Here is a 15,958-nt window from a genome sequence, read left to right as displayed (position 1 = left end):
CAGAAGTCTGACATAAGAAAGTGGTAAAATTGCCTGCTGCCTGGAATCATCCAGATTCTTCATTCTTTCTCTCTAACATCACGTTCTTCAATCTAACTTAGTTTTTAGTGTGGTATTTTGTGGGTTAGGGTTTTTTGATTTTTATGGAGCATTTTTTTGTCCTGAACAGGATTCAACTGATGCAATTGTGTGTGTGGCTAGTGGTTTTTTTGCTTTTGTTGAATTTGGTGTTTATCATTCCAGGTGTAATTGACCGATGGGAATTAATCCAGGCTCAAGCTCTAAGCAAGGAGCTGAGGATGAAGCAGAACCTTCAGCAATGGCAGCAGTTTAACTCCGACCTTAATAGCATTTGGGCTTGGTTGGGAGAAACTGAAGAGGAACTGGAGAAGCTCCGCCGCCTTGATCTCAGCACTGACATACAAACTATTGAGCTCAGAATTAAAAAACTGAAAGTGAGTTTTATTTCTCTTTTCCATGAGTTACCTTGTAAACAGACCTGAGTGCAACAGGTATGTTGAAGAGGTTGCCAATAGTTGCAGCTGCTTTGCTCCATTCCACACACAGCGGGCTACTGCTCATAACTGAAGTAACTGGGAAAGTGATTTTGTGAATCACCTTTTGGCAGAAAAATGTACCACTGGCATTTACTATATAACCCAAATGAATTTTTGAAATAGTAATTCTGTGGCAATTCTATAATTCCAGAACATACAGATAATTCCTGATGTCAGCCAAGCTGATGGGGGGGAAAAAAAAAAAAAGCCAAGTTAAATCAAGTTTCTTCTAGTCAAACTGGTAACAAAATAGCTGCTTTAAAAGAAATGCCTTACTAGGACGTATTACTTTGGGTGGAGGAAGGAGAGAGTGCCCAAAGGGGTTGTAGCCTACCCACTGCTGTCACCAGTACAACATAGGAAAAATTTGGTGTAACTTTGCAACATTCCTGTTCCTTCTTCTGTCACCTCAGTTGCATCAAGATCTGAATGCTGCCCTTGTGCGCTCTTCTGGATATTTTACAGCTATAAAGATCTGCAAATGTGATGGTCCATAACTTCACATTCATTACTAGCATCTTATAAGCTTGGGCATAAAAATGTGGGAGTCAATGTCAAAATGCACTGTGCTCTATGCTAGGAATGAGGTGGACAGATAGTAAAGACTGTTTCCGGCAGTGATCCGTCTAAAGCATATTAATGCTGATCTTCGCTGGAATCCGAATATAGCTGCCATAAGTACTACAAAGGTCACTGTGACATGGGGCTTTTAAGTAAATGCTGTAAAGTAGGTGGAAAAGGGGGCATTTCATAAGAATTCTGTTCTTACCTCACCCGCTCTTGGAAAGCACATTAGTGCCCTCTAAACCAAAAGAGGTGGGGTTTCTTTTGTGGCTTCCAATGTAAACAAATCAGAGTTTTTATACACGTCCTGCTTCTATAAATTGGAGTAAGCTGTTTATACTCTTTGTGTGTTTTCTTTTCCCTCAGTAAAAGCTTTTATTTTAAAATACTGTTGACAGCAGTTTCCACTTGAAAACATGTTGGTTTTTATGTCTATCAGCAAAACTGAGAAGTGAGGGCAAAAGTTTTATTGTGAGCTAAAGTACAATTGTCCTACGTCTCTTTAAATTTTGTTGGGCCTGCTCTGTCTTTAAAATATCTGAAACATGAGCCAGATCTTTAAAATTCAACTATGACTTCAGGCTTTTAAGATTTTACAAGTTTAATTGGCTTGTTCTAGTTTATGCTCACAATAAAATTTTAGTAGATGTTAAAGAGTGAACATTTGCAGAGTCACAGAGTGAGCACAGAAATCTCATATCCAGAGTAAAGAGACTGTTTCAGTAAGGTACCATTCTGCAGTTGCTGATGGCAAATCATTGCATTCTTGTGGTGCCTTCTCTGCTTGGTTCTTCTGAAAGTCACATGTTTTACCGATTTCCATCCTTTCTTCCCCCGTCCCACTTTGTCTTATCATCAAGGAGCTGCAGAAAGCAATTGATAACCGCAAAGCAATCATCTTATCCATCAACCTGTGCAGCTCAGAGTTCACTCAGTCTGACAGCGAAGAGAGCAAGAAGCTTCAAGGGCGCCTGTCTCAGATGAATGTGCGCTGGGACCATGTATGCAGTATGATCGAAGAGTGGCGCTGCTCATTGCAGGATGCATTAATGCAGTGCCAGGTCTGTATTGCGCTTATTTTAAATTGTCAGCATCCCACATATCAAAAATGTAAACCATACAGTTATCTGGTGTGCTCATTATACAGTCTGAAAGTTGCTCGTGCAAGCCAAAATACAGCTTTGGCATGTGTTATCTGAAAGATACACTTGCACTATCTGAAGTATGTATTTCCAGCCCAAGATTTTCTAAATTTGTCATCTCTGGAATAATAGTCTAATATACTATTCTACACTTCATTGTAAGTTACGTTATTTAGCCAGTAGAACCTATCATAGCAAAAACTGAAAACCTGAATTTGACTGGAATTCTCTTCTACGCTATTAAAATCATTACTCATCACTTGCAGGATTTCCATGAAGTGAGCCATGGTTTGCTGCTTTGGTTAGAGAATATTGACAGAAGGAAAAATGAGATTGTGCCCGTTAATCCGAACCTGGACTCAGAAACACTGCAGGATCATCACAGACTTCTAATGGTAGGGCTATAATCACCCCTTTCTCTCCCAACACACATCATCAGAAAAACACCTAATCAGATTTATCTTTCTCTCGAGGGTTAACATTGTACATTGCATGCTAACGCAGCTGTGGGATCAATGTCAGTAACTAACTTTACTTTGCAGGGAACACTACTCACTTCTGCTCGTAGCATAATTCATGATTCAGAATCTCAGGCAACCACTAGGCTGCTGTCTATCTTCCTGTCAGATTAAAAATTTTTATTGCTTCTCTTTTCTTTCCATTTCATTAATTTCAAATGTCCAGTTTTGCGAGTTCTAGCTTTTTTCCTTTTTTTTTTTTTTTTTTTTTTAACTTCCATTAAAAAAATCTGATGCTTGCCTTGGCAACAGCAAATCAGACGTGAACTGCTGGAGTCTCAGTTGAAGGTGGCGTCACTGCAAGATATGTCCTGCCAATTGCTAGTAAATGCTGAAGGCAAGGACTGTCTTGAAGCCAAAGAAAAGGTGCATGTCATTGGAAACAGACTGAAGCTCCTTTTGAAAGAGGTCACACGTCATATTAAAGACCTAGAGAAAATTCTAGACATTTCAAGTAGTCAACTGGTAAGTCATGTCTTTTTATTCCTTGCTGTTTGTTGGGCACACATTTCCCACTGTTTTGACTTGTCTTTCTCTGATCAGTGCTGTTGGTTGCAGTTTCTGTTGTTTGCAATACCTATCAAGATGGTACTCATGTAATCTTGAGTATCATAAAATAGTCTTACACTTCATAATACAAACACCTCTTTTGTGATATGGTGGGGGTTTTTAATCCAGTAATTTTTTGCTGTTTGGTCTAGCAATAAGTATTGAACATCTCGGTTTGTTTATCCTGCCATTACTGATTCAGTCAACTGGCAAAGTATACGAGATAATTATTCTGGTTGCAGTACTGAAAATTATAGTGTGTCAGTTGTTACTGGAAAGGAAGATAATGCTCACTCTGTCGAAGGGGGGGGCGGGGGGAAGCCTAAAATAAATTCTGTAATAGGCTAACAAATCTCTCATAGTGCCTTCTGAGCCTTGAGCTGTACTCCAAATCTTTTCAAATTATCATGTATCTCAGGGTATTTGAGAGGGAGCTATGCATACATCTTCGCCAACAGTGGCAGGTATAAAGTAAAGACTTCAAGGTTCTCCTCTTGGATTAGCAGAGTGTATAAGGCAGGAGAACGGAGCTTTTCCCTCCTTCTAGTGAATTTCTGCCTGTTTCAGTAAAATCTTGGTGGTACCAACCTCTTCTTGTAATTAAAAGCCAATAAAGAGCAACTGGTATTTCCCCTGTATTGACTTTGGCACCTAAAGTAATTAAGTTTTAAGTATCTGTTTGCCTTTCTTTTTCTTCAGGGCTAACAGAGAAAACATGTAATGCCTTAGTCTTATAAAATTTGGTTACAAAATCTAACTGCTTTATTTTATTTGCTTTAGAAATAACTCTGCTGGGATTTCACTCGGGTTTTTTTTTTTTTTAGTTTGCTTACCTGAACAGCTAGTTGCTGTATTTCTGAGCTCCATTCTTTCTGAATTTTAGGAATTGTCCTCATGGTCCTCTGCTGATGAATTAGACACATCAGGCTCAGTGAGTCCTGTATCTGGAAGAAGCACTCCAAGCAGACAGAGAACGGTAATTTCATGTCATATATTTTCTGCCACCTCCTGGGTGGGAGCTCTAGATGTCTACAGTACCTCTAGCCAGCTGGAAGGCCCCCCTTCTCACTTGATAGGAAAGGAAATGGCATAAACCAAGAACAAAACACAGCTGCTTTCCCCAACCCTGCTGCCTATCCCATCCTGCATGAAATCAGAAGCGGTAAATACTATCTAAAACCAGGGCTGTCAGTGTGGTTGGTTTACCATGGTATGGCATGTCGTGTCTCTTGTATTTTGCTCTAGTGATGGCAGCACCTCAAAGTCTGGTCTTGTCTGGTATAATCAGTCCTCCATTTCTGTTTGGCCTTCTCTTCGGAGCTGCTTCATCAAGAATCTCAATAAGGTTTTTTTGTCATTTCTGATGAAGGTTGCAGATGGTCTTATTGAGACTTTGGATGAATGGCTAAGTAGAGTTGAAGGGCATAAAACATTATTCGAAACAGTTAGTTGCACAGGACCTAATCAATGGCTATGACGGCAACTCTGGAGTTGTCTGTTTACATCGCTGGCACAAAATTCAAGAAATATAGCAATACATGCCTAGTACTTAACACTTCCATACTCTGAGCCCAAAATGGAACTGCAATTATTTTGTTTTTTTCTGCAATTGGTTTATTACTTTGCTTTTTTCTTTAGTTCTTAAAACAGTCAGGTTGGTTTTGGTTTTTTTTTTTTCCATTTGCAGTTTTTGTAAAGCCTCTGAGTTCTGTCTTGATAGATTTTATGGCTCTTGAAAATGATTTTTTTTTTTTTTTTTTTTTTTTTTGCATTCACTAGTTTCCTTTTAGATGCTAGTATAAGAATGTAAAGGAATACTGGCTTTTCAAAAGGAGAAAAAATATAAACCTCAACATTTTATTTCAGAGGTCAATGCTTTTATCTTTTAAATTTAAACTTAAATAACTAATAAAAGTGCTGATATCACAGACGTAATTGGAGGATGCCTGACCATTACAGGAAAGGGAGAAGTATTTTACCATAAAGTCTTTGTCTAAAGACTATATAGAATTGTAATAGGTTTCATCTTAACTTTTTAATACGCATATGTCTCTCTCTAATTTGTTAGTGTTCATATACGTGACTACTTTTTTATCATTTTTGTCCATAATGTATAGCTAAGTTGTATGATTCCTTGGGGTCTGGTTTTCAAACTTCTGGTTTTTGCACCCACAATCTTGGAGACTGAAGTGACGTCGGGTAGAATTTCAGTGCCAAATACACTGATGGTAAATAACTAAATACTAATACCAAAAATGCAATCAGAATTATAATCATCTAACTGCGTTAAATATTCCAGCAAATAGTTGTTAGTTCAGGAATGCACCTACAGTTATTTGGCCTTCAAAATTGTGGGGGTACGGGGGTGGAGAAGAGGCCAGACTCATCAAAGGAGGCCCTTGGAGCTTTTTTCCTTGAGAATATTAATTTTGCTGCATTTGCATTTTGAAATATCTGTATGTGCCCATATTCAACGCAATCATTTTTCTATTTCATATTACAAATTATTTAAGCTAAATTTCTAGTGATTTTTTTTAAATCCAGAGCTACTGTTCATAAACATAGTGACTAAACTGTTATTTTCGAGTTCACTGTGTATGTTCCAATCATTTCCATACTCAGCTAGACGCAAAGAAAAGCCAGTTTCCTTGGTTCATGGGTATTGGTCATTTCATTTGATTTTTTTATGTTTCCTTTGCTGCACTTTTAATTTAGTTTCATCAGTAGCTTGTCTTTATTTGCCTGGACTGAACATTCTTCTTTCTTTACCCCCTGTTCATTGCAAACAGCCACGGGGCAAATGTAGTCTCTCACAGCCTGGACCCTCTGTCAGCAGTCCACATAGCAGGTACCTTATTCTCCTGGTTTCCGCACTCTGTTCTAGAACCCCAAGAGGATGATGGAAATTGGCCGTGATTCCTCTCTGTCCGCACCGACTCCATCAGGTGGCCAGGACTTAAACAAGTGAAAATTCCCCTTTTGTTAATAGTTTGGCAAAAGGAGCTCTCAATTACTTCAAATTCTTTGTTAAATAGAAATACCGGCTAATCCTTGAACATCTGCAGCTTTTGCTTCCCGGGAATGCCATGTAGTCAACATTTATTTTTCATATGCCTGATCAGGGTGAGTGTGTGTTTACACTCATGATATTTAGTGATTATTTTATTTTGACATGATTTAACAGAAATGCCAGTAGGTTCATGGCAAACACTTTTTATCATCCTCTTTACCTCTAGATATTAAATTAAGGCAGGTAATAGGCCAATACCATATTCTAGAATTCACAAAACCCACAGATCTGGATGAAACATACTAACATCCTTTTCTTTCTCCCCCCGTCCTCCCCCGCCCCCCGGAAATGTTTTGTTCAGTTTGTGGGTTTTCAGTACTTAAGACTCAAAATTAAAAGTCAGAATTTGAGGGTTTTGAGACTTGGGGTCACTTTCTCTCCCCTCCTAAGACGGCTGCAACATAACGTGCTAACATTGCCATGACTCTTGCCAAGTGCTTGCATCCATGTATTGCTCTGGGAGCAGCACTGCCCCATCTCTCTCTGACCAGTAGAGAGCAGGCTTGCAGCTACAGCTTTTTGCTTTCCATCTTGTCTCCGGCAACCTGTCATCTCTGCAGCTAACAGTGCTTCTGCATTCTTTGTTGTTGTCAGTGTGATGTGTGTACCTTCACTCTTTCACTGATCAGTTCACTAGCCTCTAGAGGTATGAAGTTAAAAAAACAAAAAAGTAAATGAGCCGGCCAATATGTATAAAGAGGATGTCTTTTGCTATTTCAGCATCTTATGCGTTGCAACACCTAAAATAATCAAAAGCATGATGAAAATATATTCGTTCTTATAGTTAAGTCCTAAATCTCATTTATTCTCTATATATCGAAAATTAACTAATTCATTTTTAAAATAACTCCTGTTAAAGTGAAAGATTTGATGTTGAAAGGAGGCAACAGTAGATTTAATACAGTGACTGAGCAATAACCAAGCAGACAAAAAATACCTGAAGAGTATTTTTTTTTTTCATGAGCAAAATCAAGGCTTTATTCAGCAAAATTATTCTCAAATATAAATGAAATGAAGACTAAAACTACTTACCATGTAGATATTTACATAAAGACTTCTTAAACAAAAAGTTTGCTTTATATGTGTAGTTAGTGACTGTGAGTAAAGCGGCATAGTTGCAAAATCACATAGCATAGCAATTAGAACAGATAGAGTATCTTTCACTGCTTCCACTGGCACTAAGAAGCTGCCTTATTTTTAGGGATTTTTTTTTTTTTTTCTTTGAAACATAAGGAAACCCCATAGAAAATAGGCAACATATGTACACTCCACCTTTCTGTCTGATGGAGAAAGAGAATTAATTTTTCCAACTCCAGTCTGCTATGAAGCTTGGCATTTTGTTTCTTATAGGGAGTGGGAAAAGGGAGGAGCGGGGCTTTACTCTGCAGCCATTAACAGCTAGGAGGAATGGAGGATGTCTTTGGCAGATCAGCATGCTTGCACTAGCAACGTTGTACTCAAGAAACATATTGTGTGTGCTCTTCCGCTCTCCTGTATAGTCAGACCACTTCTGCCAACCTTTTGAGAAGGTTTCTGGTTGTAGGTGTGAGCCTCTAGCTCAAAGAGCAGCTAGCAGTACTTTGCAGCTTTGAGATCAACCTCTATTCTAGCAGTGGCATTGGTGCGGCACTTTTCAGATCAAGTCTTTCCAGCACTGTTTATTAACACATCTTGTAGCAGTACAACACAATGTTCAATTTGTCATTCAGACAAGCATGGAATACAAATGAGTCACTGCTGAATAGGAAACTTAATCAAATGCGCAAGCCAGACAGGTTGTGGTTGTGTATAATGTGGTTTTAACTGATAAAGCGGTACAAGCTGTCACTGTGTTCTTTAATATTTTGACATGCCTCTGATCAGAGTACTTTGTGTTTGATCTTGCACTGGATCAGCAAACCCTGTTAGAGTTTAGTATGCAGGAGAACTAAAGTAAATTTTAAAAGGTTTATCACATAGAAGGTTGTGAAGGAAAGTTCATTTAAAAATTAGAGGATGTATAACAAGTGTGATACCACTTTGCCTTCCCCATAATCACAGCAAAAAGCCAAGCATACATAGTGTGATGCTAAGCAAGGTACAAACTTAAACTGGACGTTACATTGTGGATTTGACTAAAGGCTCATTCAAGAGGTGTTAGTAATTGTGTGCTAAGTGGGAAAAGCAAATCCAGGAAGCAACTTCTCGTTCTTCATCAGTTTAATAGAGCTGTCATAAATGCACACCTGGATCTGTGCCTGTGGATTTTTTTGAAGTGATTAAAATGTTAAAAAGATTAAAATAGTGGTTCAATTTGCTCAGGGGTGTTTACATTGTCTCCCTTGAGCAGCTCTATTCAAGTCTTGGTGCCACAGAGCCAACCTCCATTTCCTGCTCTCCCCAAGCCTCCCCAAATGACTAGTGGATCTTTAAAGGTCACTGGCTGTTCCCGGAGCAGACCAGGCCAGAGCACTCTCTGTGCCTTTGGCCACAAAATAGCAGTCGTTGCCATGCGGTAGCTCAAACACGAGGTTTGGGCTTGACTTGCCATCGTTCTTCTCCCAGTTATCTCCCACACTCTCACTTAGAGCTTGTTACTTAAACTTCATATTTAACTGCTTTTGAAATGGACGTATTCATCTTCTTTACAGGGTAAGCCAAATCTGAGGTTGATGTGATGCTGAGAGCTAGGGAGAGAATCAAAGTCAGAACACAGCCAAACAAGGGCATTCCTAGAGAGTCTCTTAGGCCACCAAGAGGAGTCGTTGCCTGCTTTTGTGGGCAGAGCATCACACCTTCTCCTTCATAACTCTGGCAACCTCCATCTTAAAAAATTAGAATCAGTAGGAACAAAAACTCTATTAGAAGGTCGTTATCAGATTTAATTTCTCTGATTATCTGGAAGTACAATAATTTCCACCTTGACTATATCCATGGTTAGTAGTAATTTGGTTTTGTGCCAACATTATCCCTTCCTTCACTTCAACAACTGTTCACCTTTCTGTCTGTCTGTTCTGCACTGTTTTATAGAGGGTAGTTTTAGTATCTCTCAGGTTTTATATTGATAAGCTCAGCTATTTATTTCCTTCATAGGAGAAATACTCCATTTTTTTGACTCCTTTAAGCTTGTGTAAGTTTGAGTTCATCTTTCAGAAGTATGTTAACAAAAATGATACAAACTGCTCCAGGTGAGATCTGACTAGTGCCTTATAGAACATCATTAAAACAATGTTTTAATTTTCTTTTCTCTTCTGGAAATCTGGAACTGAAATATATTTTAAAATTTCTTTTGTCCCTTTTCACAGCTATTCACAAGCCACATTATTGGTTTGTGGCCATCCTGTGTTAAACACATCTAGATTCTCTTCATTATCTTCAGAGTGTGAACTTCCAAATTCATAGCAGAAGTTTTTATTGCTACCTTACATACTATAATCTTAAACTCCTCGAGCTACTTCTTAAACCTATTGGATTCAGACACTTTTTTCTGTACAAGAAGGCAATCCTATTTTGTATTTGCAAAGACTTCCAACATCTGTCATCATACAGATGAAATTTGCTGTTCTTATATTTTGTGCCATAGTCTTTTCATAAAGATATTAAATCAAGACTCATCCTTTATGAACTCCAGTAATAACATCCTACTAGCCCAGCAGTGCCTCTTTCAATGTAAGCCTGTTGTCTGCATTCCATTAGTCACTTCCCCATTAAACTCTATTTATTCCTATCAGCTTCACTTGAATGATAAATTCTTCTGTTATAATCTTTCAGATGTTTACTGCAATACAGATAGATTACTTGAACCATATTTTCCTTGCAAAAAAAAATCAGTCATCTTTAAAAGAAGGTACTCATCTGAGCTGAAATTAAAGTTCACTTTGCCCGTCCAATCTATAGCCTGGTAAATTAGCTTCTCGTCTCTTGAAATGCTTAGGCAAGAGTTCCAATTTCACTGACATTACAAACTCCCAAAGTAAGGGTAACTATTGCTTGCAGTTCTTAGGTTAATTTATGAGATCTCTTGACATGAAGAAACTTACTGTTGGCCAGGTCTGCAGCTGTGCCTCCCCCTTTTATCTAGTTAGTAGGAATTGTGCATGAAGCGAGTAGCAGACGGCCTTACTTCCTTCCCTCCTCAAACAGGGCCCAGTGTGACAAATGGTGGAGCAGTCAGAAGAGAGACAGCTAAAGATGCAAGCTCAAGAAAAAGAAATTACATTTTTCTCCAAAGTGGCACGCAGTACTTCAGCTTTCCCTTCTCCTGTTGCAGTAAATAGGAGTTCTGGCCCTTATGAATAGTGAGCCTTTTTTATTAACAATGTGTATTTTTAACTATCTCTCCTTACCAAATCCACTAAACACTCTAAGCTGAGCCATTCCGTTTTTCAGCCAATTCTGTAGATTACAGAGGCGTACTTGCAATAAACACAGGCAGTACAACACTCGAACTTTTTAGAACTCCCCCTCTGAAGATGTTTTCATAATGTTTTATTATTTGCTCGTTTAATTGTTTCCATGCAGTATTAGAAACTATTCTTCAACACGCTACTTCACTGCAGAAAAAGTGTTTTGAAAAACTTTGCCATGAACTGTTTTAATTTTTGAAAGAAAGTTTATGTTCCTTATTGAGATCATCCATGCAGCTTACACATTCCACTCTTTTTCTTCTTTTTTTTGGTAAAACATAAAGCAAAAAGTGCTGGATTGTGCTACTGAAGCCATAGGAAAAGAAAAGAAAAATTAGATGCTAACTTTGCCTGCTCCCTTTTGATTCCGCTTTTTGGAAATTCCCCTTCTGCCAACCAGTGTTGCCCCAGAGTAACTCTGAGTTAATGAAGAAAATTCAGACTTTGCTCGTTATCAAAGAGTAGTTACCAACTGCAGAAATATGGCCTGTTTTGATTGGGATTAACATTTGTACAATGAGAGCCTAGGTAGACTATGCAATCAAATGCTTGGAAGGTAATTAAGCACTCCTTGTTCCCTTTGTTCCTACTTCAGTCCATTAACTTTCTGTTTTGGCATTCTCGGACAGTAGAAGTCTTGATCTAATTGAACTTTAATATGGAATGCTCTGATGTTGTTAAATGTGCCATATCCTTTCAGTATCTTTATAATACGTGATCTTACATTATGCGATAAGCAGCTTTCCATGTGGGCTACAACGTGGATTCAAAAAACACGCGATCTGATGTTTTGATCACCGCTCCTTCCTGGGATATTTAGGTCAAGTTAATCATTTAGCATACCTGAATGTTTATGTATCTGTTGGTCATCTAAACTTTACCAAATCTGTCTGGCTTTCTTAAGGTCTTCATAGTGGGATGATACACATATATGAACAAGACAATAAAAATAATCTCAAGCATAGAAAGAATTCTTTTCTGAATATGTGGGAAGGGGACCCACAAAACTGGCATAGTTTTGAAGATGGTATTTTGGGGTTTTGCATGCTTTCTCACACAGATTCAGGTTTATCTGGGAGACAGGATCAAAAGGACAAGGGGAAGGCAAGGAGACACTAAGTAGCCATCGCCCCCTACTTGCTTTACTGGGGAGCATTTGACCTCAGCCAACAAGCCTGATCTCCCACACCTTCAAGTTGAGACTAAATCCATCCTTACGAGCATTTTTATCTCTTAAACCCTAAGCAAACCATAGATTTTCTGGGGCTTCATAATCATAGCAGCCACACGGATGTTTTATAGCAACATGTCGATGACAAACTTCATGACCTAATGTCTTAATGGAACTGTTCTTGAAGCAAATTATTTGAAGGCTCTAAGTTCTTCCATTTTTGGCTAGTGCTAAAATACAATACTTTCCCATACCATTTAATTAGCACACTGAGACCATCAGATTTCAACTTGCATAATGACTCTTTTCAGTCATCCACTTATCTCAAAACCTGTTGTCCGTATATTAGAGCTCTGATAGTTTCAGTCAAAAAGGAAAATGTGAAATCTATGTCTTTATCCTTCATTAAAAAATAGATTGAAATAGATTGGATTTTTGTGCCTAATTTGAAGTGTCCCTTCGGAAAGGTTTGCATTAGGTCTCGCCTCTCCCATAGACATGTGATAGATCTGTGCTGTTTCAAGTCAGATCCATAGACACCAGGGAGAAAATCACTCAGAAGGTGATGGTATCAAGTCAGTTGAGCAAATAGATTTTAACTGCTGATTCAGTGCAAGCTTCAAAATACAATGTACTTTGTAGAAAATGAGTCCCTGTTGCCTGCATATTGGTGTATGTATTAAGTGAAGATTGACGTACCTGAATCTTAATGCATTATACCCTTGTGGATACTATATACAGAAATGAATGTAGAAACTTCTGTAAACCAAATGCGACTGCCATTTTAAATGAGGAGGCTTCCTTTTTAGACAGTGTACGTTGAACACATGTGGCAGGTATGGCCCACCTTTTATTTTCCCCTTCTCTAGAGCACAGTGCTTTAAGTGGAGAGTCTTTCCCATAATTGACGAAGGGGCTGTGGAGTCGCAAAGCCCATTCTATTGTGATCATTTGGTGTTTCCTACCCAGACTAGAAATACGGGGTCTCTTAAGAGTGTTAGGGAAATAGCATGTTCAGTGAAAAATACCTCTGCAGTTGTCAATCAAAGTCTGTACAAATTCTAAACCAGCCTTCAGGGAAGCCTGAGTGCCCGAGGGCAATCTCTGCTGCAGTAATGTTTTAGTGTATTCACCTATCCGTCCTCTTTTCTCAGGTCCACAAGAGGTGGCTCAGGTTCCTCCCCTTCTAAGGCCGGGCCGGCGTGGCAGCGCCCGTCCTTCTTCCTCAGAGTCCTCAGAGCTGCTCTGCCACTTCAGCTCCTCTTGCTGCTCCTGATCGGGCTGGCTTGCCTGGTGCCAATGACTGAGGAGGACTACAGCTGTACTATGGCCAACAACTTTGCCCGCTCTTTCCACCCCATGCTAAAATACATGAATGGTCCACCTCCATTGTGAAGGAGACCTGTGAGACAGTGGGTGACCTTGCTGGAGTGCTAGCTGGGAGGCAGGATGGTTTTAAAGGGTGACAGGATTCAGTGTGGCAGCTTTACTTACCTGCTATAGGCACCGCTGTGTCCATAATCGTTCTCTGCTGGCACTCAGCTAGTAACGCATCAGTATATCAGTACCAAACTGCACAACGTATTACCTGAGTAGCATCGTTTCAATACTCGCATCCTGGGTACTAAGGAGGATGTGATGCGTGTGAGGGAAATGTCCTTCTGTCCAGCATTCTGGATCTCTTAGCCACTTTATATCCAGGTCATTGCCCTGTACTATGCATAGCCAAGGACTTGATACTGTAGATCCTTTCCTGTGTGCTGCTCTAAATGAGCCGTTAGCCAGTCTTTGTTAAATACCCTCTCAGTATCTACAGTATACAAAATAACCAATGCTAAAGAAATTTTAGAGCATTTGTAACATACAATTTTAAAGGATCTTGTATGGCAATGTGTTATTCCCTGTGGTTTCTGTTTCGGGCATGGTGTTCTAACTTTTGCTTTGGATGCACAAGGTGTAAATCCCAAAAGCACTTTTTTAAGGATTAAAAAAATGGATGTAACAAATAAGATCGTAAAAGGTTTTATGAGGAAAAATGTTGAATGTCAAGTTGAAAAACAAAGAACATATTTATGTATGTACAGTTTGCTAAGCCAAGTTTTGTTTGTATTGATTTCTTTGCATTTATTATAGATACCATAAAATATTTTGTCTACGTGCTTTTTAATGACAACTATGGAAACTCTAAGTTTAGAATGAGATATGTATGGTATAAAAAAATTAGAAGACATACATATGCTGCACTTCTAAAAAGAATTAAAAAATGCTGTAACAAATTAACGGTATTAGGTATATGTTTGAATGAGAAGATCTGGAAAACTTGACAAATGTTTAAAATACATGGCAAAGGATCATGTCAGAAGTTGTGCTAATATTGAGAGCTGTCTGTATTTTGAATTAATGATTGGTCATTTCAGTTTGTGTTTTTTCTCAAGCTGCTTCTTGAACTTCATTCTCACCCATGTGTTGTTTCTGTGTGTGTGTGTGTGTGTGTTTACATATGCACTCATGTGCAACCTTTGGCAATTGAGGTTGTACCAGTCCACACTGAAGCAGATTTTTTCCTGTGGGTGTACTGGAAACTTCTTAATAATTCTCCATAACAGCTTAATACCAATATATATGTTTATGCTTTACCAATATTTCATCTAGTGGAATATGCCCAAAACACAAGCACAAATAGCAGAAAAACAGAGCAGATTGAAAACTCATAAATTTTCTAGAAATATTGCAGAAAACTTGCAGTCTGAGCAGTGGCAGACACTTTGCCCAGCTTATCAGTCAGAACTCGACCAAAACAGGATTCTTTTCAATTTTGAAAAAATACAGAGCATGGCTCTAAGTTACTGCTCTTTAATAAGTTTGGGGTTTTTTAAGCCATGACACACAATGTGAATTTTTCCTGTGTGTTAAGTGTTTTTACTTAGAATATATTGGCCTACGTAACGGAAATAAAAAAGCCAGAAGAAAACACAAGCACGTTAATTGCTGTTACGTAGGATTACTTTTCTGGGATGTCATCATTTGAGCTGGTGTGAGGGGAGGGTGGTCAGAGGTAGAGTACCACAAGCTGAACTCCAGCATTTGGAGGAGCCAAAATAAAGCTTCCTTTCCAGCTAAGTGTAACGTTAACATTTTTCTGAAAAGGATTTTGTATGTCAACAAAGTATCTTCAATGTCTGAGACCCAGACTTGGACTGACACAAGTATGTATTCTTTTCAAGGCATTGTTTCTTTCATTGGTATTCAGAAGTTATGCTAGGCTAGATTAGTATCCATAATCACTGATTCTGAGTAGACAAAGATAAGGAATACACTTTCGGGGTACAAGGATGAGCTGTTACTTGCAACGGGCCTGACAGATTCAGTAAAATTGACCTCTCCTCTCTTTTCTGATATCGTTCGCTTTGGTGACATAATTTAGTCAATGGTAATCAGCGCACCTACATAGATAATTCGGTAGTTCGCTCAGACCTCTTAGTCCAGATCTTTGCATGCTTTAGACATCCTTTCATCAGTGAGTCCCTGTTTTTGGTGGTTAATTTTTTGTTGAAAGGTATTTTTGTTTTCTTTTAAAAGAAAACATTGTAAAGAGTAAAAAGACTAATTTAGTGAGAAATAAGGATCTCAGCCTGACTTTGTCTCCTATTTTCCAGCCAACTATTGGTGATCCCATGGAAGTAGATGTTATCTAAATGGTAGTAGATAGCCTGTGAGTATCAACCTATGGAAGAGCAGTCTGTTGAAGGAACCAGGCAAAAAGTCACAGGTGAGACCTGTATTCATTTCTTATACTATTTAAAAACTGAAGGAGAGGCAGGGAGGTTTGAAAGCAGTTGGTTAGGAGAGAGAGGGGATTGCAAGAAAGAGGATTCAGTCTGAATGATGTCAGGTGCAATTAAGAAAGTACTTTATCAAAAGTATGCAGGGTAGCACCTGGCATGCTTTGAATTGCAACCTGACATTTGAATTTTGCCAGTTATTTTGCCACTCTGTAGCCCC

General features: G+C 38.7%; 1 protein-coding gene across 1 annotated transcript; it reads left to right on the top strand.

Moving 5' to 3' along the window:
* Nucleotides 1–243: 243 nt before the first annotated feature.
* LOC104079406 (nesprin-1-like) lies at nucleotides 244–13,841 on the top strand (the record flags this gene model as incomplete). The annotated part of the gene is made up of 7 exons (XM_009581441.1): nucleotides 244–455; nucleotides 1,982–2,182; nucleotides 2,530–2,658; nucleotides 3,034–3,246; nucleotides 4,214–4,306; nucleotides 6,120–6,178; nucleotides 13,111–13,841. Coding segments are annotated over 7 exons (1,148 nt in total), but the record flags the coding sequence as incomplete, so codon positions are not given.
* Between the last annotated feature and the right edge of the window lie 2,117 nt (nucleotides 13,842–15,958).

The sequence above is a fragment of the Fulmarus glacialis genome, unplaced genomic scaffold, assembly GCF_000690835.1.
Source record: "Fulmarus glacialis isolate BGI_N327 unplaced genomic scaffold, ASM69083v1 scaffold5287, whole genome shotgun sequence".
Lineage (NCBI taxonomy): Eukaryota > Metazoa > Chordata > Aves > Procellariiformes > Procellariidae > Fulmarus > Fulmarus glacialis.
This window is presented reverse-complemented; position numbering and strand designations above follow the sequence as displayed.